This window comes from Electrophorus electricus, chromosome 9, assembly GCF_013358815.1.
Source record: "Electrophorus electricus isolate fEleEle1 chromosome 9, fEleEle1.pri, whole genome shotgun sequence".
In the NCBI taxonomy this organism is placed as follows: domain Eukaryota; kingdom Metazoa; phylum Chordata; class Actinopteri; order Gymnotiformes; family Gymnotidae; genus Electrophorus; species Electrophorus electricus.
Window position 1 is genome coordinate 4430954 of NC_049543.1, and position 17088 is coordinate 4448041.

The 17088-nt window shown below is 43.8% G+C and overlaps 1 protein-coding gene across 2 annotated transcripts; it reads right to left on the reverse strand.

Moving 5' to 3' along the window:
* Window positions 1-1286: 1286 nt before the first annotated feature.
* tsc1a (TSC complex subunit 1a) lies at window positions 1287-11852 on the reverse strand. 2 transcript variants are annotated; one of them, XM_035529884.1, is made up of 22 exons: window positions 11694-11852; window positions 10787-10973; window positions 10538-10641; window positions 10272-10424; window positions 9926-10070; window positions 9266-9420; window positions 8990-9063; window positions 8734-8894; window positions 8439-8551; window positions 8110-8272; window positions 7780-7889; window positions 7588-7648; window positions 7332-7412; window positions 6712-7210; window positions 5900-5943; window positions 5122-5294; window positions 4603-4785; window positions 4008-4118; window positions 3757-3879; window positions 2762-2949; window positions 2263-2424; window positions 1287-2071 (listed from the first exon to the last, which is right to left on the reverse strand). In XM_035529884.1, exons 2-22 carry the CDS (start codon window positions 10893-10895, stop codon window positions 1573-1575), a joined length of 3411 nt encoding a protein of 1136 aa, XP_035385777.1. In that variant the 5' UTR covers window positions 10896-10973; window positions 11694-11852; the 3' UTR covers window positions 1287-1572. The 2 variants fall into 2 exon arrangements, with proteins under 2 accessions (XP_035385777.1, XP_035385776.1); XM_035529883.1 differs by having other exon boundaries at window positions 5873-5943.
* Window positions 11853-17088: the final 5236 nt, after the last annotated feature.

Consider the following 17088-nt stretch of genomic DNA (forward strand, 5'->3'; position numbering starts at 1 on the left):
TTTGCTTTGGCAATTATAAATCTATTCATTCAAGCTCCTCTCCTGCTCACAATGTTTCTGCAATATTCAACAGAGAATGAAATAAAACAAAACTGGCATTAACCCATTCATGATCTTAGAATTCAGCTATCAGATATCGCTGTAGTCTGTACGCTGTTACCACAGAACATTCACATTTCACATTCATTCCAAGCAGCGACAGTGTTCCATCCAGCTGTGCTAACTGTACAATCAAACAGCCCAGACTCCTTTCTCTAAATAGGGTGGAGCTTCTAAAGCTGAGTCACTACTGTCTTTGCAGGATGAACTGAACAGCAGCATAGCCTGTGCGGTGCAAGTCTCCAACGAGACTTGCCAAGCAACCACAACACCTGCGTGATTTTACATCCTCCATGCTTTTGAGCTGGCTTTAATTGTAATTCTAAAAAGACATATTGCACTGGTGACTGGGCTAGGTAATCCCAGTATTAAACTGAATTCGTAAAAATAAAACCTACATTTAACACTTGCTTCTTTTCCTCCGTGGGCAAGCATATAAAGTATGGCAGCATACACACACCTGGCTATCTTTTTCAACAAAATCTATAACTTTTCTTGTTTATTCTGCACTAACCATCTTACACAACTGATTTTTTTCCTTTCACAGTTTTATCAGACTGTCTGGGTTTGACTTGATGTTGCCAAAACTATTCAGTGCCCAATCCACAAGGGGAAAACAAACTCAAATTGCTACGTTATTGCTCTTCGCCTTGTGCTGTAAATTAATTCAAGAGAAGCTTTTGGTAATTAATGGTATTTTCATGTGCTTCCTCTAACCATCAAAGTCCCCTTTATCCTGAATTAATTTGAAAGTGAACATAACTGAATCGGGCGCTTACAGAACCAAACGCAATAACTGAGATGGTACGCTTGCTGGAAAAAAAAAAAACACGAGGGCCAAATCACAATCCAAACACACCACTGCCAAACTCAGACATGTCTAGAGCCAAAGCGCCTATCAACAAATTCTAATGCAGCAATAAACCAAATGGTTAGCCAATAAGTGAAGTGGAAAATTTCTTAACACTACCTTATTTTTTGCATTCACAAAGTGCTCTGATTTCATAGTGTGAAATCAGTGTGGTGATTACAAGACTGTTTAAAAGTGGATGGATTGGTTAAAGCTACAATCATCATGCTCTTGGAGCTGAACTGCATCACATTATCCAATTTAGTGCAATAGGGTTACTCTACGAGAAATGTGAAATGTGAAAATCTGGGCGGGGGCGGGGGCGGGGGGGGGGGTGTTCTGTAGGTCCTGCAGGCTGCGGTAGGGGCAGCCCAGCGGTACTACAGGTCAAAACAGAATCTCCTCCTAAAACATAGTGACAGTAGCTTTAAAGCCCTCAGTATATACATGTCTCATTTGGCCATTTTCATAATAGAATAGAGCTTTTAAAATGAACTAAAACAATGCAGTCCACCCTTTTGTTAAAAGGAGCTGCAGATTTCAAAAGGTCTCTTCCTCACCCTGTCTAGTGTTACAAGCAGGTCTACAGCACGAGTCCTACTAACTCAACCTTCCAAGGTTCCCTAAGTCTGCTCCTGGAGGGCCTCATTGTAGTCCATGATCCGCAGGTCCTGCTGCCTCCGCCGGTGGATGTTGTAAGCCCGGGCCCTGTGCCGATCCGCGGTCCGGGGCTCAGGCCGCTCAGCGGGCTCGGTGGCCTGGGTCGCTGGGCCCTCCCTGCCCAGCCTGGGCGGGGGGTTTTCTGCAGGCTCTGAGCTCTGGTCCTGCAGGCCTCGGTAGGGGCAGCCCAGTGGTGCCAGCTCCTCCTCACACTGGCTCTTCCGCTTTTTCACAAGCTCTTGGTTGTGCATTCCCAGGAAGCTGCGGGCACTGGGGTAGGAGTCGACAGCCAGTGAGGAGTTGCGGGAAAGGACAGACAGGTCTTCTTCCTGACTGCCATTGATCAATGCAGTGGGAGGTAGAGAGCCAGACCAAAGGTCGCCGTTGACACACATGTACAAACTCTGCTCTCTTGTGCCTGGCTCAGGAGCTTGGGCTGGCCCTGGATTGTTGCCATTGGACCTGATATAAATACAGTTGGGAATCTGCTTAAGTTAAATTATTAAGCATGTTTCACATTACATATTATATTAAAAGTTTTCTCTTGCAGCTGCCTCTCAGACATACTTTGACCTGTTTGCAATGACAGTTAGTATACGGTCCCTTGTTATCACCTTGCAACTAAGAAAGAAGAGAGATTTTAAACTCCTCACCTCTGGTTAGGGGAGCCGGTGTGCTCAGCACTGCCTGCTGGTGTAGTGTTAGATATATTGTTGATCTCTAGCTGGCTATACATCTGGAGCAGTTCTGACTGCAGCGCCTGAGTCATGTGCTTCTGAGCCAGATACCTGTTCTCTGAAGCCTGCAACTCCCCCCTAGAGAAAAAACATGCAAGTGCATGTTTCTAACAGACCACCAGCGGGAATTTACTTATTCATAAACAGAAACAAGTTAATAGTTTGGGGAAAGGAGTTGCACATGTACTACAGAAATTCCATAGCTGCAAGCATTTACATTTATGGCATTTAGCTGACACTTTTATCCAAAGCCACTTGAGCAATTGAGGGTTAAGGGCCTTGCTCAGGGGCCCAACAGTGGCAACTTGCCAGTGGTGGGGCTTGAACCAGCAACCTTCTGATTACAAGTCAAGTACCTTAACCACTGAGCTACCACTGCCCAGTGGCAGTGTAGGGTCTGTTTAGATGTGTGTACTTGGCCTGGCTTTTGACGTTTTCCAGCAGTTTCTTCTGCTCCAGGATGAGGTGCTCTTTCTTGGCGAGCTGTGCCTCCAGTTCGATGATGCGCTGCTGAGCTGCCTCCAGCTTCTGGCTCTGCTGAACAGAGCTCTGCCTGAACCGCTCACACTCTCGAGCAGAACATGCCTGGAGCATCTTCAGCTCCTAGCGCCATAAACCCACCCGCAAATGCAAGACAAAGCAGTTAAAAAGCACCTAGGATGGTGTACAACACCTCGTCCACCTAACATGGACAGTCCTCTTCCCCGCTACGGTACTTTCGCTAGCCTCTGCCAGACAGCTGCACTCACGTTATTATTACTGTCACCATCATGGCCATATTTTTTCTTCATATCCACCCATGCATATCCAGTCTTTATTTTGAATATTTGCACAGTACTGATGTTTCAGTGGACTGTCTGTACATCAAAGCAGGTGCATTGGACACCGAGGTACACCAGTGAGGCACATCGCCACATTTGCATTTTGATTACATCTGCATATTTGCACTTCCTCAATGTCACATCTTTACATCTGGTACTTTATGCACTGTACACAGGATGTACATTGAATCCTTTTAAGGTGCATATATTTTGACAGAACTCATTTTCTTTATTTAGATTTATTTTTAATGTTTATGGCATTTTACCACTCTTTCACAGCATGTTATTATTGCTGCCATGAGACCTACATTTCCCAGCATATTTTACCTTATGCGATCCTACGATGACAAGGCGAATAAAAGAAAAGAAGCGTTTTGGTGGAGATTTGTCAAATTAGCTTACTACTGCAGACACCTGGATATAAACATGACATCAGATACTTGGAATTTGTTCATTCCAGTTCTAACAGACAGCAAATACCTACACCTCAGAGTGCACATTAATATTTCGCTGATATTTTACTGATGGAATGAACATGGTCAGTTTAGGTCCAGCATCAGGTCCAGCATGTACAGAGTCGCACACTTACCTTGTGTGCCTCAGGTCCTAGCTGCTGGACCTCCTGCACACACATTCTGTTGGCCTCCCCTAGCAGTAACAGCTGTTTGTTCAAGAAGGACACCTGCTGCTCCATGCATTCAGTGTTCTCGAGCTGGGGTGTGTGCAAGACAAAGAAAATGAAGCGCTCTTACAAAAGTGACCATGTAAACGCAGGAGTAGTTTGTGCACCGTGTCTGTACACAGGGCGGGGTTTCAGCCTGCAGGCCTGCTGCAGCTAACCTTGATGGACAGCTGGCTGAGCAGGTGTCCTGCATTGCACACTTTGTTATTGGCTCTCTGCAGCTTCGCCTCCAACTTGCCCATGTTCTTCTGGCTCTCCTGCAAGTCCCGCTGAGAAAGCAGCAAAACACGAGACACTTCTATGCATTCAAACAGACTGCCAAAAGTACAGAAAGGTTTCTTTCAGAAATAATTAACAACAGTACATTCCTATATATTCCTGTAATGAGACGTTACACAACTGAAGCCAAGCTAATTCCCAATTGTCACTCTTCGAATCTGTTTACTTATTAACTAGCTCCAAAATGATCAGCACTCTGTGTAAATGTTATTTAACTCCAGCACTCAAATACAATTCCAGTCTGTTTTTTTGTAATCACTGAACAGAAGATAACTGAACAGTTAATGTAAATGATTGGCAACTGTGTCATCATGCCCCAGTTAAAGGGAGCGTGGAAAATCTAACCTGGACCTTGTGTACAACACATTGAATACATCTACATACAACTGTTTAACTATCAGTGACCAAACATCCCCCCCATACATCAGCCTCCATCTCTGTTCCAAGCCAAAGCTTGGTGTGCCGTGGGCTGACCTGTAGCTCCTGAGTCTGGGTGTAGTAGTCGTTCCTCTCCTGCTGGAGGTGATGCAGCTGGTCGTGGAGTTTCTGCACGCGGGCGTCGGCATCCTGCTGCACTTGCTTGGAGCGCTGCTGCTCCTCCTGCAGGCTCACGCGCAGAGCCTGATTTTCCATCTCCTGCAGGCGGAGCTGGGCTTTCTACACACAGACACACACACACACACACAAAAAGACAGAGCGAGAGAGAGAGAGAGAGAGAGAGAGAGAGACAGAAAACTAGCATTTAGGAAAACGGCAGCTTTGTTTAAGTGGTCACATGTCCAATTGTTAAGACTATTCTAACAGGCAGAGCATTCAAAATTATGCTTGTACAAATGTTTATCAAAGATGATTCTGTGATATGACGCCCACCCCAAATAAGCAAATTTCACTTCCGAAACATTAATGATCCCACATCAAAAACGTAAAAAATACAGGAAGATGAAAGGTGTCAGCCTTCCATTAAAAAGCATCTGTAACACTGAGCTCCTTTACCATGGAGGTGTTCTGCTCCTCGAGCGCCGTAGCATTGATGACACGGCGGAGCAGACGGCGGTTGCGCACGGCGTGCTGCTCCCGCTTGTGCCTCTCGTAGAGCAGCTGTCCGTGCAGCAGCAGGAGCTGACTGCGCAGGAGCTCCTGCTCGTCCAGTGCCCCGGGGCCCACGCCTGCAACACACACACCCCACAGCGCTCTGTACCACGGCCCAGCCCGCACGCAACGACACACGCACACACAACCCACAGCGCTCTGTACGACGGCCCAGCCCGCACGCAACGACACACGCGCACACAACCCACAGCGCTCTGTACCACGGCCCAGCCCGCACGCAACGACACACGCACACACAACCCACAGCGCTCTGTACCACGGCCCAGCCCGCACGCAACGACACACGCACACCCCATAGCGCTCTGTACCACGGCCTCGTCGCCACCAACATGCCACTGCATGACCCTCACTGCCTAGTTCTGTGGAAAAACCCTCTTGCTATGAACAGATATGAGCTGATATTACTTTGGAACTATTTAACATTTAAGAAAAGGGTAAATGTAAAACATTTCAAGAGTAGAAAGTAGGAGAAGAGTAACATATAAATACACTGATATTTTAAGTCAGACAATGGCTAAAAAAAAGAAAAAAAAGAGATATGTATACAGACAGGCACGAAAGGATCCCAAGGACAGCTTGAAGGACAGCCTTCTCAACTGTGGGTGGAGTCTATGCAAATTAGATGACTAAATACCTTTTCCTTTATTGCATTGACGTTTACCTCCAGAGTGTAGCTCAGCTGATTGATTTGACAAAGATGTGGATCTGAAAGACAACAACAGACCTTTCAGACCTTTCTCGTAGACATCTTTGCCTGAACATTGTTACAAAGACCTCACAATTCAGAAGAATTAGTGCCAGCAACTTCTCTGTGATGGAATTTGGGGTGCAAACTTAATTATACCCAGGATGAGGTGACGAATATCACGGCGGTCATCAGACCAGGAGCTGCCTTCATTGAATTAAGCCCATGTACATCAGGTGATTTCAGGGTAAAATGTTAAGGGCAGAAAACGATAGTGTGTTTCCAGTTTTAGCTGGAAATCCTCCAAGCCTGCCTGAGCCTTTCCTGCTCCTCTACACATCCTCCCTAATACACACAGGATGAGATGTCAAATACCCTCTGCTAAACCCTTCAGGTTTTACATGGGCCACACCTTTTGTTCAAGTACCGTGCAAGCTCGTCACAGGGGTCGTCAGGAGGTGTCTTCACCTCCCTTCTTCAGCGTTGAGCCCATGACACCTCTGAAAGGCTCCCAGTTCCTCCCCCTCCAAGCTCACTTTTAAAACCACCTGTTCCCACGTAGCCAAACTCTTCCTTAATTAATTGCTGACGTTAAACCCAAAGCACAGCCTCTTCGGCACTGCCAATCCTCCCTAAAGCGTAACCCATAGTGGCGTCCTCAGTGACTAACGCAACGTTAACCAATTCCATATGGATGGCAATCAAAATATAAAAGTATTATCATACAAAAAGTAGGTTTTTTTTGGTTTTTTTTTAAAATGAAAAATGACTCCAGCGTTACAGCTCACCTCTTTGAAACTTTCTCGTGGAGCTCTTGACCTTGCTGGATGAGACGATCGAGCACCTCCAGGGGGGACGTGGCGGACAGATCTTCACCTTCCAGCTCTCCTCGCTGCTCCCTCTCGCCCTCGGCCTTCCGCCGGGCCTCTGCTGTCCTCCTGCCCACAAACAGAGAGGCCAGCTTGGGCAGGGCCAGGTCAAACAGGGGCTCGTATGGAAAGAAGCCCTTCGACAGCTCGGCTGAGGCGTCCTCCGCTGCGTTGGGGCTCAGGGAGCTCTCGATGGGCGTGAACCCAGGCCAGAGGGACCAGTGAGGTTGATGGTTTGCGCCTTTAGGGCTGCCCGCAGCTCTGTCAGGAGTGGAGGCCATATTGGGAGGAAGGGTGTCCTGGCAGGGGTTGGAGGGGAAGGGAGCATCAGGGGCCACACAGGAGGAATCCAGTCCGAGTATGGGGAGTGGGCTGAGATCGCCCCGGGTTAGTGTCAGCAACTCCTCTGTGATGGCCTCTGGTGTGCAAAAAATGGTCAAGAACAAATATAATAATTACTACTCAATATTCATTTCCTAATCTGTCTAAGCACAGAATTATACAGTCACAAGGATAAAACGTATTATTTCCAACATTACCTTCCTCTCTCTCCTTCTCTGTCTTCACAAAGTCAGGGAGCTCAGTCAACAGTACAGGACTCAGAGCATCACCTGCTCCACCTGAAACAGCAGGAAGCACAACAAGCTTTTTACACTGAGCGACAGATGTGACCTTTGTTGCCAAATTTAAGATGAAGGGATTTACTGATCAATAAAAGACTCCGCATGACCATGACCAGGTGAAATCACAATAAAACCAACTAGCTTTAAAACTGAAGTCATTACATGCACTCACCTTTGCTGATGATACATGTGGATGTGTCTTGTTTAAGCTCTTTGATTGGCTCCTGATTTGCCTGAGCAAGTTTGTGGTTCAGGGATTGGACAAAAATGAAGATGAAAAGAAAAACAGAAAGCAGTGACATGCAAATTCCATTCCGTTTCCCCAAATGGTTTTGAGCGTGTACTGTTCAGGGTAGTCTTTCACCTTTACAGGAGGAAGGGTAGTGCTGGTAGGCTGGACAGTGTGCTCGAGCTCCTCCGTGAGCGAGGGGAGGGGAGAAGACCCTGAGGGTGTGGAGGCGGATTTTCCATCCACTGTGGCAGACACGTTACTCGTTACATGTGACACATTACAGCCTTATGCTCCAGCAAACTTGGTGTCAGCACAAACGGGCCCAAACACAGGCATTCATGACAAACAGCACTGGTGAAAAAGGCGGCACTGGGAGAGCTGACCAAGACCTCTCAAACAATGAAGACCTCAACACAACGAAGCTGACCATTAACTCCATGATGCAAAATGTGCCCAGCTGACCTGGCGTGCTGGGGACCCGTCCCGAGAGGTGCGAGGCACTGTGTGAGAGATCGGTGACGGTGGTGGGGGACATTCCTCTGGAGCTGGGAGGGGTGCTTAACCCGCAGACAGAGGATGGGCTCCATGTGACCTCCTTCATCCCTGAGGGCGTTGCCTCAAAACCCTGCAATCACATTGGACAAAAGTGGCCATCAGATGCACCAAGCAGATACTGTGTACCTTGTCTAAGGGTTTTGTTGTTGATTTCATTCTTTGCTTGCAGTAGCTTATGTGCTATTTACACAGTTCATGCTGAAAACATGCAGGTACTAATTGGTGAGACCAGTCACCTGTAGTCTGTGTGTCTGTGGGCTGAGACCTGTGTCCTGGGTGACTGTGAGATGTGGTAAGTAAAGGGAGAGAGACTGATGAACTGTGGTCATTGATGTGAGAGAGGAACTTCCTATAAAGAGGTACACAAACAGAGCAGTCAGAAGGCAAAACAGACATTCATGTTCGATTTGTGAGGGAACTGACTCAAGAAACAAACAGAAGGGGTCACAGGTTCATAAAGGTGTTTGAATTTGACCTCCAAAGAAGTTTCTGAGCCTTCCGAAGAAGCGAACAAGTTTAATGTACTCTAACCCGGGCTGCGGAAGTCCGAGTAGGACCTGCTACAGTTGACAGCACCCCATGGCATGTATTCAGGCAGGAACGAGTATCCCTCCTCACAAGACGCCTCCTTCGGGTCCAGGGATACTTTGGCACATTCAATAACAATGTCGTGGGTTTCAAACCTCTTCCACCTGAAACATTGCATATAATTATATATTATATATACACACACACACACATCAGTGGATCAATATATCAACTGTACATGGAGTTCGGCGAGACTCCCCTTATCGGATCCAGCTCGCAGTCTTTGGTTCCAGTGACAAGCTCTGGATGTATCCGCACATGTTGCAGCATTGGCTTGTTGAAAAACAACCAATAAATGATCATATGAGCTGCTGCTTAGTTGTCATTTATCAACAATAAAAAGCTTAGGTCCAACCCAGAGGGCCAGACAGTGACATGCACTGACGTACAGTCAGCAATGAAACCTTTGCAGAAATTAAACACACATCACTAAGGAACATAAGAGCCTATTGCCAATACAGAGCTGTGGCATCACCTTAACCACCTCCTCAAAAGTGTCTACGTTCTCCTTCATACTGTAGTGTGCCCGCAGGTAGGACACAAAGTTGCAGGGGTACATGCCGTAAAGGCGGTGGAAAAGTGAGTACACGCTGGCATGGAGATGAACTGCATATACTCCCTGAGCATGGCCTAGAGGACACATGTCAAAAGAGTCATTAAAGTACTATGACCTAAATACAATTTCCAGACACAAAAAAAAAAGTCATCAAAAAGGAGCAGGTTCTCGTTATTAATAACACCCTTTAAAAATATAAAGGTTCTAGCTCTGATGGAACCTGAGCTGGGTAATATGCCAAAACAACAAAACATGCGAAAAAAAACCATCCCCACCCTTTTTTTTTTAAGCTTACCTTGCATGATTCATTATTTTGATTTTTGTAGTTTTTATATAATCCAATTGGGGAAAAAAAATCTTTATTACAATGGGGATTAGTAAGAAGGCTGAAGTGTTCTTCAAAGTGTTAATGGTGGCCATGTACTCAGCATTATGGAAGGACACATTTGTCCCCCCCCACAAGCAGGGGAAATAACATAAAATAGCACTAGCCTTTTAGCTACAGTTCTGTTATTTACATTATTGTAACACTATTGTTATTTACATTATTACTGTAAAGGGAGCATTATTGTAAACTACCTGGGTTTCTCTGATTCCAAGCAGCCAGTCGTCCGAAGATGTCGAAACATTCAAAGGGAAGCTGTTTGCCAGTCTGCGGTATCACAGGCAGGAGGACGATCAACACCAGCACGCCAGTTATGAGAACCAGAACATCTGACTCGGACTGTAGGCGCAGCAACAGGGAGAAATCATTAGATGATTACATCATTACATGATGCTTATCGACTCAGTAATAAAAAAAACCCAAACTCAAATCAGACATGACTACAACCTAATTTCTCTCATCACACGGGTGAACCCATTCACGACGCCCCCCCCCCCCCCCGGACAGTTAGTTGCACTCCACTGGCCTTTTGCTCAGTACCTTGAGGCATTTGAGCAGCGATGTGAGCAGCGGGAAGCGCGCGATCCTGTGGATCCAGGGCGGCTGTCTGCGAACGACGTGGCCCAGGAGGGTGAGTGTGGGCAGCCTGCAGCCTGGCTTGGCCAGACATTCATTCATCTTGTCCAAAAGGTGCTTAAGGAAAAAGAAAAAGCCACATAATTATTTAGCACAAGGCCATGACTGCAGAGTTGGGGGCGCATGACACCATCATACAGTGCATGCTCATTCCTCCATAGTTTCCTCACCTTGTCATGAGGCTCTCTGACCGATGACAAGATGTCCGCAGCCTGAGGAGAGCTCGTGTCCAAATAATAATCCACAAGGCCATTGAGAAGCACATACCCTTTATCTAACAAACAAATTGATGGGCAAAACAAATAAGATTCTATTACAGAGTTCAATATGCAAGTAAAGCTGAAATAAAAAGTACCATGTGGAATTGTCTATAAATCATAAATTCAAAGAAAGAAGGGGAGAGTGGCAAGGTGGCAAACCTGTGCTAAGGTTCTCCTGTAACAGACTTCTGACCTGCTCCAGTTCATGTAAATCTGTGGACTCCAAAAGTGGGAGGAGGTCTATCACATTTGTCTGGTCCTTGGCCATGGCAGTGCTAGGCAGAGAGCAGTACTACGGGTATTCTCACAGTGTATTCTAAGGCCCTGCTGTGTCAACATGGAGTGCCTAGGCAAAAACATAAAATATCTAGTTATGAGAGGTGATGTCAGTGTCGGCAATAAGCTTAACAGAACACAGCTTGTATGCAAACGGACGACTGCCCCGGTGGATATGCGAGTATGCTTGGGAATACAAGACTAAGTTGGCTAACCGCTAAGCTAGTTAGCCTCATGGTGAACCTTGAATCTATTCTAAACAATGCAGGACGTGCAGGTTGCATTTAACGCTAGCTAGCTAGTTATTGACAACGTGATTGTTGTGCGTTTATCGTCGTTACAGTTCCCTATCTAGACTTCAGTCACCAATCGTTCTCGTATTAACTAACACACACGACAACTGACATTTATATGAACAACAATAAACACTTTAAACTGACTTTCATTCTCGTGTTTGGACAACATTCTGCGTAGGTTAACGACCGAAAGCCTACGTTTCAATCACAGCTAACGTTAGCTAGCTTAGCTAGTTAGCAGAAAGAAATTGGTTTCGCTCAGTCTAACAGTGATGACATTATCCTAAACGCTACATTTACAACAGCTTAACAGAGATTCCGTGTAATGCGATGAAATAAATTTCATGTGCTGCCGTAAAAACACTTTATTGGCTACGCTTTAAAAAGTCTGAAGCATACACATTACCGCCATCTTGGCCACTTAGCTATCTCGCTAGCTAACAACTTTATGGGCTACTGGGTTGTTTGCGCAGATGAAAAATAGTCCACAGCACCTTCGTAGTATGTTCCAGTCCAAATGAAGTTCAGCGGTTGTATTAATGTTGATTGCCACTACAATCAGACATTAAGAGAGACTTCTGCCACTCTATCACAAGATTATTGCGTGTGTGACAGAGAGGTGCGAGTGGGACTGCAACTGGAGCTGAGTTCAGTGTGACAGGACCAACTGCGCATGCGCAGAAAAGAAAAAAGAAACCGCGACCGGCGGAGATGACGTCAGTGATGTTTGTTTATTTATTATCTTAAGGTGGTCTGACGTATCAGTCCATGAAATTCCAAAAACGAGACACCACATGTGATGGATGTAACTACTTTACAAAAGGTACTTAAACAACAAATGGAGTCACTGTCTGCAAGTACACGAGAGCTCTAGAAGGACTCGTCGTATCTCGTTCAGCTGGAGTTGTTCTTTAATTGACTGAAAGGACAAACAAACTAAACGATACAAATAAATAAGAACTGGGGTAGCGCTTGCATTTTCACTAAATGGGTGCATGCGGAAAGTCCTGTACACAGGCTATAAAAATGCATGACGTCTACACTACCCAAATACATGGAACTGTAAATGTAACCCCAGTCAAAAAATGAATATCTGAGCAATCAAGCAGTACAAATTGTCACTACTTTGTAAAAAAAAAGCAACAACGAAGCTGTATGAACATTAACGTGTTTCATTTCATTTTGATGTTCAACCAAAATATATTTTTAATGCTATAACAAGCAGTAATTTGACGTGTTTCATGTGTCAGATTCTGAATGACTTGCATTTTTTCATGGAAATGATCAGTGGAATCTTTAGAAGGAGCACGTTCACGGCTGTTTGTTCTTTTAATGAGCGAAAGTCATGAAAATAACCAGAAATTGTGGATATTTTTTTATACCTACAACGGTAAATTATTTTACCAGTACTGTTTTCCGGAGGTTTCTCTGCATAGCTGGCGATATATATATATATATATATATATATATATATATATATATATATATATATATATATATATATATATATATATATATATATATATATATATATACATACACACACACAGCTGATGGAGGACCTCTCTCTCTCTCTCTCTCTCTCTCTCTCTCTCTCTCTCTCTATATATATATATATATATACATATATATATATATATATATATATATATATATATATATATATGAGTGCATGATGAGATTCTCATAATTCTAATAATGTTCTAATTTCTTGTTGAAAAACACAATTTTGGAAAACATTTGTGTACATAGCTCAAACAATCCTTTCAGACTGTTATTAGCTGTGAGGAGCATGCTGCTGATCATTGTTCTCCAAACGTTTAGTGATTTTCCCAACGATAACTTTATTCCCTTTGAAATGCATTAGACTCAGCAGCCAGTTTGTGATGCACCCATTGAATGTTTGATGTGTTTCATAATTAGGCTTCTGGGGTGTGTGTATGGGGGGGGGGGTCACTATCAGTGGCTTTCAGAGTCAGTGATGTGTGTAGACAATGATTCATAGCAGTTAGGCAATCTTTTGATCATGATACTCTATGAGGCTCTTACCCTACATTAAACTAATTACAAATGCAGCAATTGTTTTTGCAGAAAATATCTCTCTTTTGTGTTTTCTGTTTGTTTCTTTTTGGTTTTGCTCTTGCAAAACAGATCAGTTTCTTTTTTAAGTCTACAATCACAGAGAATGGGAAGTCTACAATCACAGAGAACGAGTCAAAGTCTGACTCAAAATCTCAACGTGTGAAATCACTGCTTACCAAGTAATATGTAGAAATAAAAACTCTTCAGTGAAAGGTTGGTATTAGTTTCACTTAAGTATCTTCCTGTCCACTTAGCACCTGTGCAGCTGTTCAAAACCTTCTTTCTTTGATTATATTAGTAAGTAACAGGCTTTTGTGTTCCCACTTTTGCATGGAAAGCACTTGATGCTCATGCATACCATGATTCACTTTCACGACTAATTGTTCTAAGGAGCTGTGAACTATCAGAGAGGATGTTACTATCCCTTTAAGTTATATAAGCAAGTGATCAGTTTGGGAAAACTACCTTCCCTGCAAGCAACCATCATAACCTTTCTGCGTTCGCACCGTGTCCTGTAAAATCTGACCATGCTTGAGAATATTACCATTTACCCTGTGAGGAAATGTACAGTTAGAGGAGTTATTTTATCTTTAACAGAATAAACCAGCCAAGACCAGCACTTGGATTTCCATTAAAGTCATAAATGAGAGTGTTATGAATGTAATAATAAAAAAGTGTTATGTTCCAACACCATTTTCAAAGAGTGATGAGTTCAATGAGTAATTTTAGATTACTCTGCAGCAAGATTGTATCTGGAGCAAGATTTTCACTTCCCTAATGTGGGCAGTGTATATACATGGAGGGACAGGGAAAGCGCCACTACTTGGATGCTTTTAAAGTAAATCCCTTTGCTGAAATTTCTGGGCAGTTTGATAAACCTAAGCCCCATGCTGGTTTGAAAAGTAAGTACTTAATGATGTGTGATTGGATGGCATCCCCATATGTGAATTCCTGCAAACCCTTTGCAACTTTTCACTTTGCCGACATTGCATTTCCTACTTTGCATGCACATGTAGTTTGAGGTTACAAAGTACCATAAGAGGTGGCTGCAAATGACCCTGATTCAGAGCAGTATTGAAGTCTGTCTGTTTCTCAGCATCCAAGTACCCCGAGGCCTGTTCCATTGTGCTGTCTTTGAGTGTGGTGTGGCCCTGATCCCACAGCACTAGACAAGGAGGTCAGACAAAGCCCCAGATCCCCCAGTTTTATCTGGTTTGATTCAATCAAGTTGAAATCCTCTGCTATGTTTCTGTTTGCAGATTGCTCAGAAAGCTAGCATTGCCAAACAACAGCAGATGGTTGCCTGCTTGAAGATCCGTGACACTGTAGCTGTCAGAAGAAAAAAGCTGACTCTGTCCAAGATGTAGGAAAATCTGTTTGAAACAAGGTTTACACTTTTTGTAGGATTTTGTCACACAGTAGTGGTCACATCTTACGTGGATAGTACCATATACCATATCACCTGCAAATATGAGTGTGTGGCATTTAGCCATATATCCATATACCATCTTACCAATCCAGTGATCAGTCTGCTGACCCTGTATACCATGTAGCATACTTGTTGGTGCACTCACCTGTAGTGGATTGAGAATGTCTCCTAGATAGTCCTAATACGCTCCCAGCTAATAAAGACTACCTTGCTGGGATTGGTGTTCTTTTGTTTGCATACAGTTGACAAAGCAATTTATGCTGGCTGTGATTATAGGCCTAAAGTGCAATCCAGTTAACATTTAATAACATAATTATTTACAGTGGAATAACCATTACTCTTCCATCTGTCAAATACATGCGTCGTCTGTACACTGAACTATGAGGAGACCTACATTTTCATGCTTGCCATTAGGAAATGATATGGCCCAGTAATTCTGGCTCCTCTGCTAAGCTTGATGTTATTTGCAGAATGGCATGAGCGTGGCGGGATGACTTAAGCATGCCCACTGATAGGACTGACTGCAGGCTGGATAGAGGCAGTTCTCACAGAGCATGCAGGGACACAGAAATCTCTCTGGCTGCATGACCACCTACTGGACCTGCTTGGCCAGACTGGCTGAACAACACCAGTAGGTATCACAGTTGTTCACTCTTACCATGTTCCTTATTATATGCTCTAGTCACATGAAACCCGATGAGAAAGCGAAACACCTGACAAATGGTCTTCTGTGATCCACGAAAGCCTTATCTGATCATCTGATATCCAAAGGAATGATCAGATTGTCACAAATTAAAAAGATCAGCAGGATCTTTTGTCAGATTGTTTTTTTTGGCATCACTTACTCTCCCCTCTTTACAATTAATTATATTTAATTAATAGATTAAATGATTATGCATCTGTTAATACATAAATGGTAATTAATGTTTTTCGTTGGTACAAGAGCAATATATACTGTTAAGAGAAACATTGAGATGAAAGGATATGCATTTATAAACACAGAACATTTGAAATATAATTGAATGTTCCTCTATGTATGCAAAAATACAATCTAGATCCTTTTAAGATGCTTATGAAGTCATTCTTGATTTTCGTCAATGTTTATGTTTATTTGTTTACCATGTTAAAATTTAGATAATAATCCTTTATGTCACCACCGCACGTCCGGCCTCTACTGCACTTACACTGCACGTCCATGAGGTGGCTACATTCTCTACATCCCTCTTTTATTTCACTCAGCTGCATCACATTTTAACTGTACTCGTATTACTGTCTTTGCAAACAAAACAACAGGGTCCATCTGCTTCAGAAGCCAGATCACACCAGCCTAACAGTCTAATTTGTCCAAGTAGTTTTGAGCATGATGTAACAGATCACCGCTGTTAGTTCAGAACTGCAGTGACTAGGCTTTTTTTGTGTTACCTGTACACCACTCCATTTTGATTTTCGTCTTAAACAGCAAGAGTAGTGTGCGCTGTTGAATGCTGCATATTCGAAGATTTCAAAGCCCAATTTTTGAGCAGCCTGTTTATAGCAGTGGCAAAGTGAATGCGTCTGATGTGCTCAAAAGAATATTCAGCAGCCTGCCCTAATGATAAATGAATGGAGCAAGTTGGTCCTTTTGACTTGTTGTGCTGGACAATCAGGAGAAACAGCCTTCTCATTAGGTGCCCTTAAGAGTAAGAGCTTCTGCATGGAGCAGACCTTCCTAAATTATCCACGAAAAGAATATATTCTACAAAAGGAGTCAATCTAGACTCCAGAGGAGAGAAGCAGAAACACCCCTGCCTAATTTGAGTTGCATTTGTGCTTAGCATATAATTTGCATCAGCCTCTAATGGCCCCTACGCTTATCTGGAGCCTGAATATCTCAACCCAAAAAAAAGAATACTTAGCTATCTCCGCTCATTTATATGGTAATCTCTCTAATCAGAATTATTCATTTTAAGGTCAGTCATCTTATAATATGCTAATGAGAAGCAGTGTTCCTTGTTGTTTTCGCACATGTAACATATTACCAGCACTCGGTAGTGTATGAACAGGCTTACATGTTGCTGAGGTCATGTGTGTGGCACTTGGAATATATAGAAGGGAATGTAAGCATGACGTGAGTTGACACTTTAAGAGCTGAGACCTGGTTGGAAAATGGCTGTGGTCGTGTCGTATCATTTATTGAGAAGCTCTGAGCACCTCAGGGCGGAATGGTGAAGCTGCCTGCTCCCCCAACCCACCTTATCTTCCCTGCTCCTGTGTGCTTTTCCATTAAATCCAGTGAATAATCTTAGTGCTCCCAAATGTTTTTCCGTAATGTAGGAAGACCAGTCTCAGTAGACAAATGGGCTTGGCAGACCAAAAGAGGAATGGTTTATCCTTGACGG